Source organism: Lichenostomus cassidix, chromosome 1Ab (assembly GCF_008360975.1).
Source record: "Lichenostomus cassidix isolate B80296 chromosome 1Ab, HeHo_3.0, whole genome shotgun sequence".
Classification (NCBI taxonomy): Eukaryota; Metazoa; Chordata; class Aves; order Passeriformes; family Meliphagidae; genus Lichenostomus; species Lichenostomus cassidix.
In genome coordinates, this window is record NC_139481.1 from 1,688,458 (window position 1) to 1,706,911 (window position 18,454).

The 18,454-nt window shown below is 42.0% G+C and overlaps 1 protein-coding gene across 23 annotated transcripts in view; it reads right to left on the reverse strand.

The window, feature by feature from the left end:
- Positions 1-18,454, reverse strand: part of CACNA1C (calcium voltage-gated channel subunit alpha1 C) — a 357,538-nt gene that overhangs the window by 143,656 nt on the left and 195,428 nt on the right. For all 23 annotated transcript variants that reach the window (XM_085049353.1, XM_085049355.1, XM_085049346.1 and 20 more), the window contains exons 4-5: positions 10,995-11,134; positions 4,063-4,202 (exon numbers count right to left, since the gene is read on the reverse strand). In XM_085049353.1, coding sequence (XP_084905479.1) covers positions 4,063-4,202; positions 10,995-11,134 — 280 coding nt within the window. The remainder of the gene's footprint in view (positions 1-4,062; positions 4,203-10,994; positions 11,135-18,454) is intronic.

An 18,454-nucleotide genomic window follows, 5' to 3' on the forward strand; every position in this document is an offset into this window, starting at 1 on the left:
CTCCTCAAGCACAGAATGTTTAAAACAAGTTTTAAAATATGTAATGACATCAAACTGAGAGAGAACAGTAATCAACAGAAAACTCTCAGCACAAAAGGGCTGACTTGATTCTGTCCCTAGAAAGCTTTACAATGCTTCACACTCCTGCCAAAGCAGATACTGGGTAAGGTTCCAAGACACTAAAGTGATTAAGTTTTGGTAGACATGCTGATTTTGCACTTGTCTACTTATGTCCATCAAGGGAATAGTTTTCCTTCTCCCTCCTTTCTCAAACCATTATATTGATCTTAATGCCAAACACTCAGACAGGTGCTCTAATGCACACGTGAAGTTTTTCTTACAAGGAGATCACTTTGGTGCTCCAGCAGTAAAGTTCTTTCAGCAGATAAAGGATGCACTGCAAGAACTGTGTTAATGTGACAGAATAGCTGAACAGTGAAATCTGGCCTTGTGTATTAATGGTAAAAGTGCTTGTGTCTAATTGTCAAAAGTGACCTAAATCATCCATGTGCTTTTCAAAATAATCACCATTAATCTACACATTAATGCCAGGTAGAAGGACTGAGTGAGGACCATATTCCAGAAGCAGTAGGACTTTAAAAAGAGTGGTAGGGGGGGAAAAAAATTGCTTAATTAGCTCTGAAACTCTATTTTGTACACAAAGTAACTGCCAGCACTGGGATGAGAGCTGTGGGAAGTATCTGATCTATTGCTCTGCCATACACCTCATACAGTCACAACCAAAACTGTACTTGTCACTCAAAAACAAAAACAACAACAAAAAAATTTCCAGAAAAGAACTCAAACTACTTAAAAAAAAATCTAACTCACAAAAATCCCTCAAACCAAACCAAATCAATCCCCATTGAATTCCTTGAAAATGTGTAAATACTTCACACTATTTTTTCAAGTTGTCCCGGGAGCCCAAAGACATTCAGTTCAGTGCCTTTGAAGGCTTCTCCCACAATGGCAGAGCTGCTTTTTGTGACATGGATAAAAAAATGTCAGTCTCATCTTTTAAACAAAATGTCCATTTTCTTCCTTATGACAAGTGGTCTTGAGAATGTCCATATAACCACCAAGCATAAAAGTATCATCTGTTCTCTTAAAGGTGATGAAATATTGATGTGCCCACAACCACCATCCAGATGTAGGCTTCAGGCTTTGCTGAATTCATGACCTCAAACCCTTTAGATTTTAGGAAGCACTAATGTAATTTGGGGCTTTGGACAGTCTGATCCTAACAGAGATTGTCAAAGGTATCTTTTTGTTTGTCTGCCCAGGGGTGAAGCAGCTTTGCTTGCAGATGAACCACTTATGGCAGTGACAGTCCCCTGATTCTTGGTTGAGACATTTACTGGCAAAAGACAGCCAAGTCCTGGGAATTAAGCATTCATGGACTTGGAAAAAAGGGATTGTGAGCTCCTAACATCCTCTATCCATCTATGTGAAGCTGTTGGATAGTTGTGTTGACCTAAATGTCTAGCACTGGTAGCCAATAAATAATGAGAACCCACTGCTGGAAGTGTTAAATCTTCAAATTTTGTTTCCAGCTCTTGATCTGCAAAATGCAGACACCAGTGATTTACTTCAGAGGGCAATTAATGTCTTTCCCCTACCTCAAATCAAACTTGGTGGAAACTCTCTATGTGCTGAGACAGGTCTTTAAGTGCATGAACCTGAATACAAAACATGTCCCTCTTAGACTGGATTATTTCCTGTGGATTGAGCCACAGAGAAAAGAAATCCATGTAAACTCCTTGTGACTCAGAAAAAATGATTCCATGCTGCAAGCCAATCTCTCCACCTCAGACAACCTATTTCCCAAGACCCATCCTAATGAGTTTAAGATTTGCATGCAAAAATTCACCATGTGTTTCCCAAATTTGCTTTGTAAGTATCATTGTGCTTTACATGCTTTTTTCCCAGATAGTGGTAGTTAGATCTGGACCTGAAGCCAAGCAACAGATGTTGGAATTTCCATGCAGAAGGAAGCTGCCAGTGACCCAGAGAATCCCTTTTTCCTGAAGAGATGCTGCTTCCATACACTGCTAAGTGAGAGGGAATTGCAGCTTATGTTACATTCATGTAATTTCAGGACAAATCTGTGCAGGTTTTTTTTCCTTACAGGGGAAAAATCTTCTGCACTTTGGAAAAGGGAAGGAAGCAAAAAGCATTTCTTTACAGATTGCAAAACACTGCAAGTGCAATGTTGGTAACTCACCCAGTGGTGTTTATGATGCCTTGGGGACAGAACTTGAATGGGACCTGAGATTTGACTTCTAAACCTCTGCACTGAACTTATGTAAGGATGTAATCCTGTAATGTGCTATTTATGGTGAGCTCAGGCAAGCTCATCTAAAAGGCCTCATGAGAAAAGTTACACTCTAATACATATGGATGTGATAACATCTATTCTAGGCTAATCAACAGGCAATTGTACAATTAAAAAATGCCCAGTCAAGACTGAGGCTGTGCTAGCTACAGATCTCAGTAGGTTTTTAAAGCCACACCAGCCCCAGGAAGGCTTGTTTAACAAATATGTCCCCAGCCAGATCCATAAAGATCAATGAGGGTATCTGTCAGGTGAACTTAATGGTTTGCTTGATTCACACCACCCTAGCATTTTGTTATCCAGACCCAATATTTGTCAGTCTGCACCAGGCTCTGCTCTGGTGCAAATTAAATACTTCTCTTGATGAGAAAACTCACAAATGGACTGTTAGATAATCCACACTGGGACTGAGATCACACATGGATGTAACTGTGTCAGCCTTGGTTCCCTCAGCTTCCTCCAGTCCTCCAAGAGCACCAACCCTACAGGCAAGCCCAGTCTGCTCAGAACTGCTGAGATCAGAGTTATCCAACTATGAGAACTATTGATATCAGAGTTTATCCAGCTATGAGAACTACTGAGATGAGAGTTTATCCAACTACCAGAATTACTGAGATCAGAGTTTATCCAACTATCAAAATTACTGAGATCAGAGTTTATCCAACTATCAGAACTACTGACATCAGAGTTTATCCACCTATCAGAACTATTGATATCAGAGTTTATCCACCTATGAGAACTACTGAGATCAGAGTTTACCCAGCTATCAGAGCTACTGAGATCAGAGTTTATCCAACTATCAGAATGACTGAGATCAGAATTTACCCAACTCAACTCAAGGCTCTTGAATGACTAAGGTTTGAAGTACTTTAACATACCAGACTAGCAAGATCCTCAGATGGAAACCAAGTGCTCCCTACAGCTATTCTGGAGAAGATTAACTCCTTTTCTGCTCACTACATCTCTCTTTGCTATAAACATGGGAAACAATGACAGTTTTCAAGCAGTTTTCACTCCAGAAGGTAAACAGGTCCCATCTATAACAAACTCTCAAATGACATGATCTTCCCACCTTGTCATGTCCATATTCCACCTCCACAATGGAATTACCAGACTTAAGTTACTCATACCTTCATTGTAAATAGGAAAATGGATGAAAGACTATCAAAGGCTGCTTGAGGACTTTCTCAGAGGAATTACAAATAATTTAAGCAAATCAGACTAACAGAGAACATGAGTATGTCATTGCCCTGTATTGTCTTGCCTCTAAATTGTTCCCAGTGCTCTTGATCTGAACATCACATGCAAAGGAGAAAATGCAATTTTAATGAAAAAGTTCCTCTCCCTCCAAAATCAGCACAACATGACCATGCAGATTTTCCATCGAAGTGAAGGATTTATAATACCAAAAATGCACTAGGAATTTACAATTATGTAAAGGATTTTTTGCTCGAAATCACAAAAACCCTAGCTCTTCCCCTTTCACAGTTCCCAAAGGTTTCACAATCAGACTGATGCACCATGAGACTTCTATTCCTCTTCAGCTCTGCTTTGGTCGTCCTTTGATTAATATCACATTTATCACGAATACATACATTTGAAAAAAGTCTTCCCACACACAAAAAATAACCTGTATCACGCTCTGTCTTCAAAATTTTTACACAAATTCCCCCTGTCCCATGCCACACCACAGACATAGCTACAAGAAAAACAAGGTTATTACTTACTAGGGACTCCAGACACCAGCCGTAGTGGACGTAACACTCGGAAAGCCCGCAGTGCTTTAACATCAAATCCGGCACCTTTTCCTCCTATTGAATTCCCCCCATCTGCTTTGGTTGCTTGTTCTAAAATTGCACTAAAAAGCCTGCAAAAAGAAAGAGGAAACAATCTGTAGGCAGACAGCAAGGCTTGGGCTAAATAGGAACAGAGATCATCACCATCATATCACCCAAAGCATCTCGCAGACCTGCGAGGAGTGTCACACCTCTCTCTCCACATTCACATATGGTGGAGGAGAGACAGACTCTTCCCATCTGCAGCAGCCTATTGGGGATGTCTATACCATTTGCAAAACACTTGTTTCTGGAGCTGACAGAAACATGACAATGCTTCTCCTTCCTGCTCCTCCATGGCTCCTGGCAGCCTGCTAAAGGCTACCAGCACTTTGCTGTCTTTATTAACAAACAATCCACCTTGGGGGAGAAAATCATCACCCCTAATTAAGCCAATAATTAATAATCTGTCACCCATTTTACAAGGAATTAAGGTTCACCAGTGTCACTGCAGGTAGAGCTTGGTGTAAAACTCGAGGACCTCGAGAACTGCTCACACTGTGTGCTTGTGGATCCATCTGTAAATCCCCTGATGCACTGGCTAAGGAAAGTGCAAAGCTGTAGGAGTCATTATTAGAATGTTTTATCAGACCTTCCTTAATGCTTTACCTCGGCTGCTAGGAGTAGCTTCTTTAAAGAGATGTCATCTCACTCAGAATGCATTTAAAAACGCAGAGCAAGGCAGAAAAGACAATGTTCTGCTGTAAAAAAACCTGAAGGCTCACCCTATCTGTTAATAGGGACTTGATTTAATAAATTAGCTTTCAGGAAGCAGCTTCCATTTTTCTGGTAAAACATTAGTACATTTGGGGGAGGACAGATTCCTCATGAATTCGCTAATGATATTGCTTTCAGCCTTGAGATCCTCAGCTTGAACCCAGCCAAATTCAGCAGAGGTTAAAAGCTGTTCCAGCCTAAATGGATGTCTGGCACTCTGTAAGAAAGGCTTGCCTGGGAGTGGCAGAGACCCCTTGGCCACAGGGAGCCATGGAGGTACCATGGACAACTTGAAAAAGCTTCCTGGGATGCAAGAACCAAACTGGAGGGAGTGGCCTGGATCCAGCACTGGTTTCTCCTGCAGATTGCCTCTGTCAGGATCTCATCCACATCCTGACTGGGATATCCCACAGAGCCCATGGAGCCTAAGCTGGCTCCTTAACAAGGAGCTCCAATGCTGCAGATAAATCCTGCTGCTAAATCCTACTGATGGAGCCACAAACACAGGGAATTTGCCCTGGATAGGAAAAGGAAGGTTCATTTAGTGAAGCATCTAAATCAACACATTCCCCCAGCACTAAATCCACACAAAAACCTGGATTAGGAGACGGCAAATGCTAAATTCCTTTCTTAAGCAGGTTTGGTTTGTCTTTTTTTTTTTAAATTCATATGAAGAGTCTTATAAAACTTGTCAGCTGTGAGTGAGGAACTCCTAACTGGATCTATTCAAAGCCTCAACTCTGAGCACCACAGAGAGATTTAACAGCTAGGTAATGAGCGTGGGAAAAGCTGTGTGTGGGGAGGGTGGATGCTGAGTTTGTAGGTGTTGCAGACTGAGAAGCAGGATGCAGAGAAGACAAAAACAGAGCCTGTGAAAAATGCTGCATTGACTACAGAGATCACAGAGAGAGACAAACAAGGGCTGATGCAAAGAACACGAATTATGGGAATGTATGCATTTCTTGAGCTGTGTACACAAATTATACAGCTGCAATTATCTGCTGGTCTTCACAATAGAAACACTGTAGGTCAAATTTGGCCTAATGCATTTTCAGTAAGTGGCTGATTAAGCTCTAGCAATGTGCTCTGTTTCACATTCAGACATTTCTATCTTCCTAGTCCACAGAATTCCCACAATAGGTGATGAGTGACATACCTGTACACCATTCCCACTCTCCTGGGATCCTCTGAAGGAAAAGGAATTCACTGCAAAAAGGCTTCTAATACTGTTTTTCAGCTCCAAGACTAGAAACCTCAAGGAACTCTGAGCCAGCAACTGTGCAAACCTGAGGGTGCATTTTCCTGCTCCCCATTTTCACTGTTTTACCAAAGAGCAGCTCTTGGCATTTGGGCACCAAAGCTGCTCCTGCTGCCACTCGAGCAGTGAGCAAACCACAGACTGAATTCTCCAGAATTCTGCAGCCTAAGCAATGTCCTGGATGAGTTCAGGAGGAGCAGAAACACCACCAGTAGGACAGCTCACTCCTCTGGAGGTAGAGCAGTGCAGCTCCAGCCTGGCCCTATTTGTGAGCTAAATGTGCTCCTCTGAGGTACCACAGCCTGCCCACTGCACTCAGCAAGAATTTGCAAAAATTCCTGCTGCTCCTCAATAAAAAACCTACATTTAAACTTGAATTGCATTACTCCTGCTAATCCTTCTTTAATGCATTTACTCCATGCTTAATATCTCCCCCATACTAATCCTGCTTTTTACCAATGCATTACAGCTTCAGATTTCTCTCATTTATTTCACTTTCTTTGCCTTTTATATTGAGGTCTAGACTGTGCCCAATGTGGCCTACTGAATCTCTTCTCCACTCTTCAGATTTATAGTTCATCTTGTCAATTCTCTGTCCTCATCACCTCCCAATGCTCTTAGTTTTTTCAGCTAATTGTTTTCTGAGACTAAAACAGCCAGATGGGTGTTAAACTACTGATACAGAAATGGGGGCAGAGCCTTTCTGTCTTATATTTATATAGGAAATTCTGCTCTTTGATGAAAACTTCTGGGAAAAGCTTTCAGTAGGTGAGGAGGAATGAGGAGCATTTCTTTCCTTCTCTGGTCGGTGAGTTAGCATGCTCCAAGCACAGGGGGAGAGAACACCATGCTGGCAGAAAAATCAAAGTGTGGATCATGAAAAAATGCAAGAGGGCTAATCTCTTGTGGCCTCTGAAAATCTCACCATCAAAACCTCCTCAAAAAGCCAGACATCAACCTTATTTCCTTCCACCTAGCTACTTTCTGCCAGCCTAAATCCATGCCCCATTTTCATTTGGATATTGTACTTTCCAGTGATGAAGCACAATTAACATCCCCTTGATTTCTGAACTTCACTGGTGACATGACTACACCCAACTAAATTCATCCAACAGACATGAACTATAAAAGCAGAAAAACAAATTTTAATCACATGCATGTATGGAAACACTCCATGGTTTGTTTGGGTTTTTTTTTTATATTTACCTGCTAAGTATGAATCTAGCTTCACTGTTTTTCTTTCTGATATTTTTCTATTCCCCTTTTGACATTTGGAATATCAAAAGGGCTTTTCACTTTGCTAGATGACCCCACCAGCAGCATGATAAGGCTGTAACCTGCTCTTCATCTCTTCCTCTGTGGGGAGTACACAGTGATTTTTATAGCATTAAAAAAAAGAACTTGTCAGGGGCTTCCAAAATATAAAAAGAAAACAGAGGGCTTGGTATTTCCAGGGCCAAAAATCAGCAGAAAAACATAGCTGAAAAAATTCTTTTAGGTGTATATATTAAAAAAACCAGTAAAATACAAAGGATTTTTTTTCAGTATTTTACAGTTCACCTGTGATTTGTGAGTGTGAAAGTGTTTGGATCTTCCCTCCAGAAACTCCCCACAGGTCTCCAGAAACACATAAACTGTGACCACGTTTTCCAGTCTGCTCTGACTTCAGATCTTTTCCAAATATCTTTGCTGCTTACCTTCCCAAGCAAGACTGTAATACTGCCTTTCAAATTACACCACCTTTTTATTCCTGGCAGAAGTTACAGGTCCTTGGAGAATGACTGTGCTTGGCAGACCAACCACAGCACTGCCAGGAAAGACAGATATCCTCCTATCACAACATTGTCAAGCTGGTCTTCTCTCAGGAGAAATTTCCTCCAACAGCCTAATATTAAAGGACATCACTGTGATATCTGGAAGTTTTAGTGCTTTCCTAAAGAGGAACAGCAAAGTGAAGGAAGTGGGAGACCATTTGCCTAACCATTGGTGTTGGTGGGCTGTGCCTCACTGAGCAGCTTAGGGTTCTGGTCTCTACTCCTGTATAATAATGATTGAATTGAATAATTGTTGAGCCTCTTGAATAATATTGTTAGAGCCCCTGATGGATATCCTCCACAGCAGCATTCAGCAGTGCTGCACAGCAAGGGCAGAGGCTATTTAAAGAGCAGCTAGAACCAAGCTTTGACAGACACAGCTGATGGGGAAGCAGCTCTCCCACACTTCAGCAATGATAAGCTGCTACAATCCCACAGGTCTGAAGTGCATCCTTCCACCAGGAAATGCAGCATTCAGCTGTGTTCAGAATGCTCCCCTCTGCTGCTGCTGCATCTTCCCATGGCCTTGCTGGAATCTCTGACTCTGAAATCCCTTGGGGTACCAGGAGATCTACCTTCAGAAGGCAGGGGAGAGTATACAGGCACATGGTTATAAAAATGTTTTATAGGAACTGTGATTCCCCATTGAAATCTATACCTGGTCCTACACATGTCCATTTTCCTCTTGCTCTACTGACTAAAAAGTTCATTTTAAGGTAAAGGAATCCCAATGTGCTATTATCTGTTGAATTTACACGTGGTGAGCAGGGTATGAGTGGATTTAAAAGATCTAAAACCTGTCCGTTTTTGCTCCTTTAACTTCCAACAGTACTTGAAGAAGTGTTTCCCACCCAGCCTGTGTTCTGTAGCAAGGACATTTCATCACTGAAAATGAAGATGATTCACAAGGCAGAGCAAGCACGAATGGCAATCACCACAGTCACACCATCCTCTGCCCCACACACCAAACAAACCCCTCTGCCCAGTGCTACAGCTCTGTTCAAACTGCTCAGCTTCCTCCAACAGCTCCATCAATAGGCAGAAAAAAGCACCACAAGGAAATATTGTCATCAGCACTTGCTTTCTTCCTCCTTCCTCTCTCTCTCTCTTCAAAATTTATTTTAAACCTTTTCCATGGGGCTTCCTTCCTGGCAAAATATTCAAATACACTGAAGTTTAAACAGAATGTCACTGAGGGATTTCAGACAGCCCCTAGGAGAAGGAGGCAGGGCAGGAGAGGAACAGATGGCATCACCACGCAGGTTTTGCAGAGGGCTGTGCAGAGGAAAAGCAGTGCACCAGCCTGGGCTGTGATGCTGTACCAGTGAGTTTCAACAGATCAACATCAAAGGAACCCATCTGGCCTTGAAGTGGAATCTGTCACTTGAGATTGTTGCTGTTTCACAGAGACCTTGGGGTCTTGGCCATGTTTATTATGTTCGTGTAATCCTTCCCCAGTTACATTTTTTGTTCCCCATCTAGTGACTAAGAGCTGCTGGAGGCAAAAGCAGATAGAAGAGCTGAGAGCTGCAGCTTCTGTCATTGGCAAGGGAATTAATTTCAGCCTGAATATCATCTTGCTGATTAACTGCCCTAGCAGGAAAATTGAAAAGGACTGTACTTAAGCTAGATATAATGCTGCTCTGAGATTTCTCTCACATTCCAATGGAAAAAGAGGAGGCAATGTGTCCTCTCTTTAAAATGCCTCTCTCTCATAGAAATGAAAAGGGAATAACCACATTCACAAGAGTTTTGTTCTTCAACCTTCCTTCAGCTTGGGCAGAAATTGCCAAACAGGTGAGTTATACATCCAAAAGCAGAACCAACTACAGAATAGTTAGAATTGGACATCAACACCAGGGAGGGGCTGGGGATTTTCCAATTTCCAGATGCTGATAGGCCATGGAATCCTCTGTCTGCAGGTAAGAGCAAAGAGGAACCCAATGGACATTGCCTAGGAGAAGCTTTATGTCCATGAGGAGGCAGAGAGGCCCAGAGACTAAGAATAGGTTTCAGCCTGTTCTTCTCCCCCTCCCTGGGAATTCTCCTTCCACCCACCTCTATCCATGGTGATGGGAAGTGGGAGGTATTGGGAAGCACACAGCACTTTGCTGATTAAATATTTTGGGGCCACCAAAAAAATGGTCAGGAGGGAGGATTGGTTTAGGGCAGAAATTCTGGGGGTTTTGATGACTAGGAGTGTCCCTTCTGACATTTTCCCTAGGAGCTGATACAAGGTTTCCTTGGTAAAGAGGTGAAAAGACTACAAGTTTTTGTGGGCGATGAATCTCTCTAACAATGGAGAGGTGGGAGGATGGGACAATTATTCAGGCAAAGAAATACTTGTTCTCTTTGCCTTCAGTGGTAGTTTATCCTTCACCTCTTCCCTTCAACAACCACAGTTCCAATCCCTTGCTTATCTCTTACCCTTAGGTAGAAAAAGCAGAAGGTGTATTATTTTGTTTTTATTCAAATAAATTAAATGCCAAACTTGAAAAGCATGGAGAGGAATAAGGGAATTAGAAAGGTTGCAGCTCAAAGTGGCAATTTGATCTACAATAGTAAAACTAGTCTTTAAAAAGGTTAAAACATTGAAACAGTCAAAATCAGAAGTGTTGAAATTACCAGCTGAGCAGTGCAGTTGAACCAAGGAACTCATTTTTGTTTGCAAGCAGAAAAACCTGGGAATTAAATTTTTCTTCCATCTTTCAGAATGAGAAACATCAGTAAAATTTCACAAGATGGCAGAATTTATCTATCATCAAACTCTTCATCTCAATTAAGGGATTACCTAAATATTATTTTTTAATATTCATACAGATTTACAAACAAACTCATTTCCTTGCAGCTAAGCACATTCAGGCAATCGACTTTATCCAACAGCCTTGCAATGTTATCTCTCTTCCCAAAGAGCAGTTTCATTTCCCACCAAATGGTGTTTGAGGAACACAATGGGCAGGAATGTCCAACATCCCCTGAGCATTCCCATCCCCATGTGGCCACAGTGCCTGGAAAAACAAACGGTTGGTACTCACCCTACTACCACAATTATAAAATCTAGTAAATTCCAGCCATTGCGGAGGTAAGCGTTGGGGTGAAAGAGAAGTCCGTATGCTATTACTTTTAAAAATGCTTCCACTGTAAAAATTATGAGAAAGAGATATTCCACTCGTTCCTGGGGAAGACAAGAGAACAAGAGAGACAGTGGTTAGTGTGAGTGACAAAACGTGGATGGTTTCTTTTGTCACAATGCACCCTGCAGCCTCCAGCTCACTGAGTGACATCACTTGGGGACATCTCTGACCCTCAGGGATGACCATCTCAGCTGGCCAGAGGGCTTTTCTCCTGCAGTCCCTCTGACAGCACAAGAGGCAGTAAATTTTAGTGAGATTCTGCAATTTGGCAGGGACTGCCCCCTGCTCAGGCCTGGGCAAAGCAGGAGGGGAGAAGCTGCACAGGCTCTTCCCAGCCTTCAGCTCTCTGCAGCATCCCTGGGCAAATACTGACAGCCCTGAGAATGAACTGAACTGCAGCAAGTCCTTTTCCAGCTCGGGAGAGGAAATATTGCTGCATGCAAAACTGGAGAGAGAGAGAGAGGGAAAAAATAACAGGAGCCCACCTGAGATTCGTGCATATGTCAAACTGAGCCTTCTTTGGGATTCCCTTTTCTGTTGCTGGGGAATAAGTAGGCTGAATATTGGTGATAAGTGATTCACAGATCAGGCTGACTAACGCTAGAGGCTTTTAGTCATTCTGTCACAATTGTACTTATCCCTGGGAAATGCAGGCTGCAATTAGGCACATCCAAACAAAGGCACTTCCAGTTACAGTGCAGCCTGATTTAGGACAAATAAGAAGGTTTTTGGAGTCAGCCAGGCTCATCATCTCTCTTCCTTGGGGCTTTTAGCCCCAGTGTGGAGTAAGGGTAGCAATATTGGATCTCCACCTAAGTAGGAGGGAAACTGCAGCATTAGGTAATCACTACCCAAGTGCTGCGTGGCAAGCTGAGTGGGAGAGAAGTACATGAAAACTAGATGACAGCAAAAGGAGACTAAGTCCCTACAAGGTTAAACTACAAAGTTATTAAAAGTTTGCATGGAAGAAATAAAAGCAGAGATAAATACAAATTAAAACATCCTAAGCATTCCTGTCTTATCCTAAAGGGGTACCCAGCACAAGTCAGGTCACTGTTTTTCTTTTCAGCTCCAAATTGCAACTGTCGTGGTCATCTGTCCAGCCGAATGCATGTATGACATTTTCATATTATAAAGCAATGTAAAATGCCCAGGATTACAAAAAAAAAATAATTCCATCATTTGACAGCTGCCCATTCAAATATCTTCCATTCACCTCCAGGTAATTAACAACTCACTAGAAGCCTGCAGATCAAAAAAAAAAAAAAAAAAGCAATTGCCAGTTCATCTGCATGTTTACATTAACGTGGTATTTTAAACAACTGAGAAACTCCATCTGACAGCAGCAGGCACATGTTTGTGCTTTAAAATATTGCTGCCTTCCCTCAGACAATGCTTCCCCAATGCCTGCAGTATCCCCCAGTGCTCAGTAGAAGGAACACCTAAAAAAAGCACAAGTGTCATTCTGCAGCTCTCTGATCCAGCAGTGGAGCTTTGGAAACACCCCCAGCACAGCGCTTGTCCCTCGCTGTCCCAGATGGAGACACAGCAGCACGCTGAGGATTCCCCTTGCCTTGAGCTCAGGAGAGGAAACAACAGCACACAGCACTGTGCTCCCAGCTCTGAAAATAGTCAGTGCTACCAGCCAGGAGTGCAACTGCAGGGCTGAGCACAGGAGAGAGCTCCAGGATGGTCTGCATGCTGCTAAAGGGACTAGCAGGGTGCTCCTTCTCCTTCCCCTGCAGCTGAGAACTGAAGGAGTATTGATACACAAATCTCAGCCAGACAGACCCAAATGATTGTTCTCCATGCACACACTGGTAAAACCCAAAAGAAGATGCAGAATGACCCCATGAAAGGAAGTCCAGCTGGTGTTCCTGACTGCACCTCTGTGTGCCACATGGCTCAACCCCAACCCCAGAGAGTTGTGCCCCAAAAGCTCCCTTGGCAGCCCAGCTGAGATGCTGCAAGGGGATGTGGAGGAGCCAATGCTCTCCTCTAGCAGCTCCAGGTCCCATCTGGGCAGGTGGGCAGAGCAGCTGAAGGTCTAAAGCTGGTTCTGTGCCCAGCAGTTGAACAGCAAACACTGTCATTGTTCTCCAGGGAGCAAAGCTGCTGCCAGCTCTGTCTGGCTCTGAGCTGCACAGCCACAGCACTGGGCAGCCTGCAGGCCAGCAGAGCCTTCCCACTCCATGAATTTCACTGAAATACCTCTACTAATGCAGTCCAGAAAGTCTATGAAAGCAAATACCTGGGAAAATTCTAGAATAACTTTTTGGGGTTTAATTACTATTTTAAATATATTTGATAACTGCACAGAACAGACAATATTTCAACAAGTAACACATTCCATTTGGCTGGGTGTAGGAGCCTCATCCCTTTTCTGTCTCTAAAGATGCCTGTGGGACTACAGACACTTTCTGTAATTGTAATAAATGTTGCTTGTTGAACTATGTTATTGAGATAATAATATGGCAAAGTATTGCACACACATGCATGCATATACACCTATATACTGATATATACATATATAACAAGCTGTTTGAATAAATTCTTTACAGTGCTTCGGCTAAGGTGGAAAGAGCCATAAAAAAATAAAATTCTATAAAAGCTTCTGAAATTAACATAAGATACAGAATGTTGAGCAGGGAATAGATTTTATGATCCTCTGCACTTAAATTAATGATTTCAGGGCCTAAAACTGAAGGAAAAATACTGCTGAGATGAAACAGTACAGCTGCTCCAAGACCATTTTGGAAAGCTACTCCTGCTCAGACTCAAGAAGACTCTGAAAAGCCTTCTAAATAATTTGTGTTCCCTTTTCTTCTTATTCTATGGAGCTAAAGAGCCTTTATGACCACAGGGTAACTCAGTAATGACACAGCAGCACTGAGTTCCCCAGAATGAGGATTGCAGCCCCAATTCTGATGCCACCTTGCCCAGATTGGACTGAGCCACTCCCTGCCTCAGGGCAGAGGTGACAGCATTGTCCCTCACCCTCAGCAGCCACAGAACAGTGAATTTCCCTCTGCTAAATAGGCATTTGCACTTCTGACTGCTCATCTGAGCTTTGATCTCCCAGTTGAGGTTTCACTCAGTGCTTCAATCTGCCAAGGGACACAGCACTGCACAGTGCCCATCATCCCAACATCACACCACATCGCCCCAACTCCTCCCAGAAACTCATTTGGTACCATTTTAGAAGAAGCCAAGCTAGACAAATATTGGTATTTCTCTTTGAGAGAGCTCCCTGCTGCCAGGGAGGGAGGGAGCTGAGCACACCTTGATGGGAGTGAAAGGAGAGAGCAACAGCATTGCCACTGGAAACACTAATCCCAACCACTGCACTGAAAAGAGGGAACTTTGGAGCTGCAGGAAAGAAGGAAAGAACAGTATTCTTTATTTGTCTCAGAAATGGAAGCTCTGCTCATGTGGCTGAGGCACATGAAGCACACTGCAGGCTGTAGAATTACAAATCAGGAGCTTCCTGCTTGGACAATAGTGACATCAATGTTTTGAAAACTAAAGGGAAAAACACCACCAAAAGATGAGTAGAAGAAGAGGAAGGATGAAAATTTTAGAAAACTGGACAGTCCCTGGAGCACACATGTTCTGGGGCTGGCTTTACCCCTGTTTGAGTTTGTTTTAGGTGGTTTTGGCTTGTTTTGTTTTTTGGGGTTTTTTTTGGTAGATAGATGACATGAGCATCAGCTACCCTAGCTGACAGATTAGCTAGCACTCCACTGCCAAGAAACAAGCTGTGCATCATCTTACTCTGAACAAAGAAACAAACATTAACTTACTGTTAAAGCTCTAAGATCTATTTCAAAAGAGGATTACTGTGTTATGTATGAAACCCCTCTAATCCCATGTGTCTTCCAAAGAAGTCATAGGTTTGTTTTTGTTTATGATTTCTAAACTGTAGCTAATGTCAGCTTGGGTTCATTAAAAAAGCCTGTAAAGAGGAAATCCAATGAAATAACTGTAGGGTGCCACAGGCTTTTCTCCTGTCAGAGAGGGAGTAGACCAGTGCTGTTTCTGAGAAATGATTCACTGTTTCTCCATCCCAGCTCTCCAAACTCCATCCATCCAGCAGCACTGCTTGGTTTTATTTTCTTTGCAATAAAGAAATCACCACCAGGCCCTTGCATGCCATACACACCAGTCTAAAGAGTTCACAATCCAAAATTCAGTCACTAAAGGTTTTCTCAGACTTTGCTGTCTCACTCTGATCAGCTAGTTACAAACCATCTTCCCAAACCTGCAGTTTGTGTTTGAAATAATGAGTCAGAAGCACTGTGCAGTTAGAACCTTGATGGGGTTGCCTGTTTGACCTTTGCTCCATCTGAGTTCTGCACTATTATTCCCCAAAGCTGCCTTAAACATGAGAGAACACATTTCTTCAGTAATGCAAATAGCCAGCTATCCAAGGAAAACAGCAGTGTTTAAGGGCCTCTGTCATATAGGATATTTTGGCATTGCTGCTGTGAATAGGTTTGGAAAGATAGGAATCATGAGAATTTTTCCTACTAGGGAAACAATCTTTTCTGATTTTAATTAACCCCTGCTAAATGGGAGATTCGCTCACATACATCTGCTTTAAAGGTATCCAACCCAAGAAGAATAAATGAAAGACAGAATTCTCACTAATCTGCAAGAAGCAATTATAAAACAGGAATATAGTGCAAGCCAGCCTTGGGTACTTTATGATAATTCACAACGTGCCCACGATGTATTTAAAGAACTTCCCCTGCAATGAATAGAAGAGAGAACATAAATAGTTTCAAATTATTACAGGCCTCACACACATGCCCTATATTCAGGGGTTCCTTGGCAAATCATTGAATACTTCATGCAGAACTTAGTCTAAAAGGTCCTTATTTTCCTTCGAGCACTTTGGCAAGGGTCAGGTTGGGTTTGTTGGCAGGTTTAGTGGAACTAGGCTGGGTCAGAGCCCAGCTGCAATGCAGGTCAATCCCCTGCACAAACACACTTACACACTCACTCAAACCAGACACAGGTGAGGAATGCCACTGCTGCTCTCATTTATCAGCATTTCACCAACATTTGTCACTAACAGAGGGCAGAAAAACAACAATAATGTGATTATTGGGAGTGCTGTGTTTCAGAAAGGGGTGACATGCCAAAAACATCTGGATAGCAATACAAGAAGAATGTTATTTAGAAACTTTTACACTAGAGAAGATTCAGAACAGCTTGATGGAGTTTTGAAGACAGTTCTGCTTGCAGATGGAATTTGAACTAGACAACCTACAAAAATCCCTGTTCAACCTATATTTTTTCAGAGACTCTATATGTTTTTAACTCTCATACATCTGTAATCCCCAGAATAATCTAACAATATTCCCTTTCCATTGTACATCAATGCTCCCCAGTGGGATGCCTCATTCTTCACAACAGAGATGGTCAAACAAGCACCTTTCTGGATACACAGAAAGAATTATGCATCCATTCCAACTTCAATTTTGAACTCTGGTGCCAATTAGACAAAGTCTAACACTGCTAAGATTTTTCTTTACTGTCTTTAGTAAATAATAACAATAACAGAAATCTCTTGGGTATTGTTGCTCAAGATTTTTTCTTTTTTGGACTGAAATAGAACAATAGAATATTGCCTATATATGAGTTAAATCCAGAGAATAAGTTCCTTATGGGTTCAGTTTTTCTTTGGCACAACCAAGAGCTGAAGCCACGAACAAATATTCCAAACTGAACAGCTCTGAAGAGGCAAAGAAGGTTGTATCCTAGTTTTTGGGGGATTGTTTTAGTTTGTTTTGGTCCACTACTCTGATTAAACTGAAATGAACTGTCACTTTATATTCTGATCAGCCCAATAAGAGATTATTCGAGGAGGAAAGAAAATCAGGGAAGGCAGCACAAGGTTTATGAGTGAGAGAGCCTCATTTAGGATCTCTGGGCAGAAATTAAAAGGTGCTGAGGTGTTGTGTTGTTACCAAGAATTAAATCCACCCCTAGAAGAAGCTGTTATTAGTACCTTTCTGTATTTTCAGAGCCCAGAGTGATCTCCCAAGGTGAACAGAGCCTTCAGAAACATCCCAGCAGTGTCCATCCAGCAGACACTGACCAAGGGCAGAGCAGCAGAAACATCCATTTCCCTCAGAGCAGCCCCAGTGCAACACCTGCACCCCAAAATCAGCACCAGGATGTGGGGCTCATCCCAAAACCACCCAAATCAGTGAGAAATTGGCTCCTCACCATGCCCAGGGGGCTGAACTCAATCATGTGCTGGGGTTTGGTTTGGGTACTTTCTTTTTATTATTATTTTTTACTTAAAAAATAAAAAATCTCTGATCCTACAAGGTTTTGAACACAAAACACAGTTTTGCCAGGTTGGACTGAAACAGAGTCCTGATCAGGGAGAATTTTGCTCCTGATTTTGTTTGTCTATAGGCTGAATTTCCCACTTCTTTTTGTCTTTCCAACCTCTCAGGTGACACTAAATAATTATAAACTGCCCCAAAGTGGCAGGTGAAATGTCCATGTGCTGAGCTGGCAGAGCTCCTGCAGAAACATGGCTTTGGACCTCTATTTGAACAGCACAGACTTCTTTCTGACCACCCAGAACAGCTCATCCAATCCCACTTTTCAAACATCTCTGTCAAATGTATTTTAATCCAACCACTCTTGCACATTTTGGGATGCTCTAATTTATGTTTTTTAATCTATTACAATTCTTTTGTAATTGTGCAGCGACGCCTGGCAGGGAATGCTTTGTAAATAAATTGAATTTATGACTATTTATAACCTCTCCCTCTTGAAATTTCTTAGCAAATGAATTGGTCCCACAATTCAGTGTTCTAGGGTTGGGGTTTCTCTGTACACATTCACACAAAGAGAGAAAGAGAGAAAGAGAGAAAGAGAGAAAGAGAGAAAGAGAGAAAGGGAGAAAGGGAGAAAGGGAGAAAGAGAGAAAGAGAGAAAGAGAGAGAAAGAAAGACAGACAGAAAGACAGACAGACAGACAATAATACGGAAAGAAAGAAATACAGAAATACAGAGAGAAAGAAATTCAGAAATACAGAGAAAAAGAAATACAGAAATACAGAAAGAAATACAGAAATACAGAAAGAAATAGAGAAAGAAATACAGAAATACAGGAAGAAAGAAATAAAGAAATACAGAAAGAAATACAGAAAAACACAGGAAGAAATAATACAGAAAGAAATACAGAAAGAAAGAGCCAGAGATGGAGGTTGTACATGTGTGTGACCTTTTCTTTCCACGAGCAACTTAAGGGCATTTTTAACATTCTGTTCACAGTGCTCATGGCAGACAGGGAAAACACAACTGAAGGGGATGAAAAATGAAAACTCCTTGCAG